At 29.9% G+C, this 6,133-nt stretch overlaps 1 protein-coding gene across 1 annotated transcript in view; it reads right to left on the bottom strand.

The window, feature by feature from the left end:
• Positions 1-5,298, bottom strand: part of LOC129980627 (uncharacterized) — a 43,924-nt gene extending 38,626 nt beyond the window's left edge. Inside the window, exons 1-3 of the mRNA XM_056091009.1 lie at positions 5,146-5,298; positions 2,520-2,679; positions 1,778-1,915 (exon numbers count right to left, since the gene is read on the bottom strand). Of these exons, the coding sequence (XP_055946984.1) occupies positions 1,778-1,915; positions 2,520-2,672 (291 nt within the window). The 5' untranslated portion in view covers positions 2,673-2,679; positions 5,146-5,298. The remainder of the gene's footprint in view (positions 1-1,777; positions 1,916-2,519; positions 2,680-5,145) is intronic.
• Positions 5,299-6,133: the final 835 nt, after the last annotated feature.

Genomic DNA, 6,133 nt, shown 5'->3' on the forward strand with positions numbered 1-6,133 from the left:
AAATATACGATTTTTCGTAAAATGGACTTTTAAAGAACTTCCTGTTATGATATTCCTACTAGAATAGATGCTTTGATTATGAATTATATTTAATCTGATTTTAAAAAAGTCTTTGTAAGAACTAAAGTAAATCTGGTGTAGTTTAGTTTTTTTTAAAAAAAAATTGTTTTGTAACCGTAACCATCTAAATACGAGTAACTCACAAAAAAAATCGAGATTTAAAAAAAAATTTATACAATATTTAATATTATATTACGTCGTATATATTACTAAATATAGCATACAAATATACAAATAATACATTTATTATTAATACATCGTATTTAGTAGTATATTGGGTGGATAACTTTCATAAAAAATCGGAATTTTAAAAAAAATAATTATAAAAATAAAATTCTTTGTTCAATAATCAATATTTTAATTAGTCATGTGATCAAATCTCGTACAGAAATTTCTTACATTTTATTAAATTTCGTACAAAAGTTTTGATTTATAATAAAATGTTGAACATGCTCCCACATTTTTAAGATAATTCCATTCCAACGTTTCAAATGGAACCATGGAACCAAAGTTTCAAATGGAACCAAACAATAATAATATATTCGTGAAAAAAACCGAAATTGTAGAAATAATTAATATTTAAAAAGACATTATCATAAAAATGGATGTTATTTGCATACTCCCAGCATATTTAAATATATCATTGAATTATTTCGTTCATAGATATTGAGAAATTTAATATATCACCGACTCACTATCAAGTTGCATTTTCAACTATAGTAAAATTTTGCAGAGCTCTTAATTTCAACAACTGGAATGATATCTCCAATTAGTTTCGGTTCATTGCTGATAGATCAAAACGTTCAGTTTTTATTGTGCAAATACAATTCTAAATAATATTTTCTTTTATTGTGGTAGGATATAATTCCTCAGAACTGGTTGACAGACTTAATTAATTCTATTAATATTTTAGCGATTGAGATGAGCGAGGATAGAGCCTGGGACCTTGTGGTTCGCAGTCCAGTAACATAACCATTATGCAAAAGCAATTGCTCGTGCTGCGTACTTGTTAACTGGCTTATATGCTATTCACCACAGACTCTCCCTCCAATGAGTCGGAGGTGAGACGAACGATAAGGCTGTTGAGTGGTGATGTATGTAGCTGTTGTCTAATGGGCCTGTACCCAGTTGAGTAGCGAGTGTGTGCGAGTGAGTGGTTGCTGCGTCAAGTGAGTCTGACGACTTTCGTTGCGGGTAGATGGCACCGCAACAGCTGTACAAAGGTTGAAGTTTCATCTTCCGAGGTCACCAATTTAGCGATTGAGATGAGTGAGGATAGAACCTGTGACTTTGTGGTGCAGTACAGTACCATAACCATTATGCAAAAGCAATTGCTAGTGCAGCGTAGTTGTTAACTGGCTTATATGCTATTCACTACAATATAGTGAGCAAATAGCTGGTTACCTATTGCTGCTAATTACTAATTAAACCAATCAATTAAAACCTTCCTTCCTTCTACAAGACAAAAATATGTTAAGCAAATAATTTAATTAATTCATTTATTAATCCAAATTAATTTAAAAAGCCAAAAATGGCCTTATCCCAAATTAGACCCACTGAACGTATAAAGTCAAACTGCCATTACAGGATGCGATTAGAAAGGACATAAAATGCTAAAAGCATCGTTATTAATGCAGGCGATACTATAAATTTCTTTTTACAATGGATAAATACTTATTAAATTAAATTAATGCAAAATTAAACGAATATACTTTACCAGATCTGAGTATTTGTTCAATCCTAAATTATAAGTTGAGTTCTTTAGGTTAAATTTGATTATTGAAACTAGTCTATTCAACAAAATAGGACGCCTGATATTTTCCTCCAATGTATCATATGTCTTGTCGAATACATCCTGTAAATAAAAATATTCTCATTAGAAAAATGTAATCAAAATAGTTAACAGCTATTCCTCTAATTTAAGAATTATTATCGAAATCTAAAAATAAAGAGTTGGTCTTTTTTTTTTTTCATTTGCACTTGATTGATGTCTTCGAATATGTTCAGTTTTGCAAGTTATTTATACACCTATTCAAATATTAAAATTTAAAGTACGTGAGCAAGCCCTCAATAACTTCCATTTGCATGAAACGAATTATATTTAGCACAATCATAGAAATTCAAAGATAAAATTGCTCAATGCAAATTCAAACATGAAAGTTTGTGGAATTTTATAAATCTAGAAATCTGGGTTTGAATTCCAGTTACTTAAATTTTGTTTCTAAACCTTCAAACGTGGTCACATTAATTCTTTTGTACATCTAAGAAAAGAAATACTTAACTTAAGCTACAAATCTGCAAACAAAATATATCATACTGCCATCAATATATTAGTAAACAGTTCTAAAAAAATTAAACATTAAAATACTTGATATTCAGAACTTAAATACTTACTTGATTCCTTGTTCTAAAATGATCGAGAAATTTCCTTTAATCGAAACATCATATGAGATTCGTACCTTAAAATTGTCCCAGACCGAATCCAAAACATCATCCAGAATAGGTATATCAGGAAGATGATTTAATAGAGGTTCCAGAGCAGGAAGAAGTGGAAGAGAAAGAGCCTGACAAGCTGTTATGGCAAATAAGCTGAAAATAAGTATTTTCTGCATAATCAAACTGAAAAGAGAATTATGAAAAAGTTCGTTAATTATTTTACATATAAATTTATATATCATTGTATGAATTAATTATCAGTATATTGGAAAAAACAGCATAATTATAAAATAAAACATCCAATTATAAAATAAAAGAACTTTAAAACTATTATTTACACCCTTCGACAATAAAAAGGTGAAGAAGCAACGGTAAAAATTTATTTTCCCTTCCTGTCATTTTTCCTAATTAGCCACTAAGTGAAACGCAAACTCATTCTCTATGAGCAGGAAGAATTTTATGGAAATATTTTTTCAAAGCCGATTAAGTCTCAAACAACATGTGTTGTAACAAATGAACAAAACAATAAACGAGCGGCTCCATAGCAATATCATGATATACGTCTATTGCAACTCATTTTTTCAAAAAGAATTATTGGGCGATTATTTGAAAAAAAAATGCGTGTGATCAGCGATGAGGCACCATTTATTTTATGCAGTTAATGCACAAATTCCGGGGTTTCCTTTATTTTACTACGAAAAACATTGCTGTTATGTGTGAAAATAAAAATCTGAACATTTGTGGCGTTCCTCAGTTTAGCCCAAGATCTAAAATTTTATGAAAGATAAGAAAGATAATACCGCAATTAATTTCGGAGAGACTACCGCTATTTCTTTTTTTCACTGCAATAACTTTAATAGTCAACTTTTATCTTGAAATGCTATAGCTATGGCTACCCCCAAGAGGAAATTCTTTAATTCAAGCTTGAGTAATGTGTTGATGAAGCTTTCTTTTTTTAACCCCCAGAAGTGCCCAAATCTAATGATTTGCAATTGCTTTCTTCGGAATTACATCTAAGATGCAGTTAAAAGCCGTCATTGCTAATTGTTAGAAAGAACTCCGGAACAAATTACTAATGCTTTTATGAGCATAGACAATGACTTATTTCAGCATCTACCAGGAGAAGAGGACTAACATATAGTTATGTGGCTCCTAACTAACAAAACTAAAACATACATTTGTAATTCGAAACAAAGAAATTGAAATATTTCTATTTTTATAAAGTATTGTTTATTTCCCTAATCGAAATATTTTAAAAATGTATTGAACTTGAGGATTATTTTATAGTTCTTCTATATATCAAAAGCTACATTTTCTAATGGAAGGATTCATAAGAATAGTTTGTCCTCTTCAAAAGTTTTAAGAAAGAGAAACTTCTATAGCTAGAATAATTACAACACAACTCATTAATAACTATAAAAGAAGTAAACATATTTTTTTAAAAAACATTTGCAAAACTGTCATTCATTTTTCCCGCAAAATTTACCAAACGATACCAAAGATTTTGTAGAATGCTGTAATTGTTGATACTTTAAGTTTTTGTTAAAGTGCATTCAGTCAAAGTTATATAATAGATTAAAGAAACGTTACAGCAGAGTTATAAAAAGTTTAAAAATTAATCCATTTTTAACGCAAATTCATGAACATTTGTTTTATTAAGTTCATATAAGATAAATATTTCTTCTTAATGTTTATTAAAAAGAAATTCAAATTAAATAATTTAAGTAAACAAATTCAAATAATTAGTTAATATATTCAGTAAGATATCAAAATCAAAACATCGGAAGACAAATTTTTTTAAAAATACTGTACAACTTGTAATAATTTAATGCATATTCGATGACGTAAATCTATTTTATTTATATGCAACTTCAGACAGAAAAAAAAGAATCGTGTCATGGGAAAATCTCCGAGTGTTGTGGTGAAAGCTTATAAGCCAGTTAACAGCTGAGCTACACGAGCAATTGCTTTTGTATTGTGGTCATGTTACACGGCTACGAACCATAAGATCCCAGATTCTATTCTTGTTCATCACAATCCGCTACATTGGTGACCCAGACGATGAACCTTCAACCTTCGTACAACTGTTGTGGCACCAGCTACCCACAGCAAACCAAAGTCGTCAGATTCACTTGACGCAGCAACAGCACACGAAGCCACACGAATTTAAACCAAAAAAACTGAATGACCTGACCGCCGCGATAGCAACATTGTCGGGAACTGTGGTTGAGTCCTAAGGGCCATCACTGGCCACGGTACAACCCACTCAAAAGGAAAAACGTCCCGTCATCGATGGGAGGAGTCAGATCCCCCACCATGCCGGAAGCATCTCAATCTCATTTCGAGGTTCCCCCCCGGGGGTTTTAATATATGTATAAGCATAACTCATAAATAATAACACAATTTCGCAAGTAAATAGCTCAAATTAAAATACTAAAACAGTAGAAACACGATTTCGATATAGCAATTAACTCTGAAGTAAAAATTAACAGAAATTTCGCAACATATAATGACTACTTAATGTCTTTGTTTGTTTTTGTAGAATTAACATTCGTTTTTAAAAAAAGCATCGAACTTTTCTCTCTTCTTTCTTTAATAATTTTTTTCCTAATTGCAATAAAAAATGCTTCATAAAGAAAGAAGACTTACCTATGTTTTCAGTCAGTGACTAAAAATAAACTCGCTTCAACTGCATCGATGTTTCCTTACCGTGTTGATCTTGTTAGAGTTCCTCGAATGCATCTAGCGGTATGTTTTCTTCTGAGGACGATAATCTGTGATTTGATAAGTCAGAATCGGTTGTACTCGTTGAAAAAGGATTTTATCTTATCTTCCATTTCACAAGATCAAAGCGCAATTAAAATAGCAGAACTTGTCGACTGTATTTACTAAAACTCTTGTTATTTGGAAAATTACTTTTTTCAATTATTCAAATAAAATTTTCTCTGTCGTCATTTTATGTGATGCAAAAATCACTTGACAAACGTGAAGAACTAGTATTGAACTTTGAAGATGTTTTTCAAATGTCCAATTAAATATCTTGGGTACTTCAAACATAGGCTGTGAAATTTCGAAAGGAATTTTTCGAAACTTATATCATACTATGTATACAAATCATACATGCAACGTAAACGTATATCATGGATTGAGTTCTTTCAAGTATAAAGGAGTATTTTTTCAAACCCTCCTGATTCCATTGTATTTATAAACTAACTTGCTAAGAAAAGTTATAAATAATTGAAATAATATTAACAAACACAGATTATAAATTTAAAAGAATACCAATATAATCTAAACTTTTATTCGTGAAAAAGTACTATAAACAGAAAACCATATTAAATATATTGAGCAAAATTAAAGAATTTATGAGGTAAACATTTAATCTATCTTCTGATGTAAGAATTAGAAAAATATAAAGGAAAAACAAATAATTGTTTGAAACAGCAAGAAAATTCTTATTACCATTATGAGCAACAATTGTTTGATATATATATATAATCAAAATTCTAATGGAAAAATTTGAAAGATGTTATTAAAAAATAGAAAGGAAACACAAATAATCGCTTGAAACATTAAGATTCTTATTACGGTTATGGGAAACAGTTGTTCGATACGTAGTAGATCTAAATTTGAATTA

This window comes from Argiope bruennichi, chromosome 8, assembly GCF_947563725.1.
Source record: "Argiope bruennichi chromosome 8, qqArgBrue1.1, whole genome shotgun sequence".
Taxonomy (NCBI): Eukaryota; Metazoa; Arthropoda; class Arachnida; order Araneae; family Araneidae; genus Argiope; species Argiope bruennichi.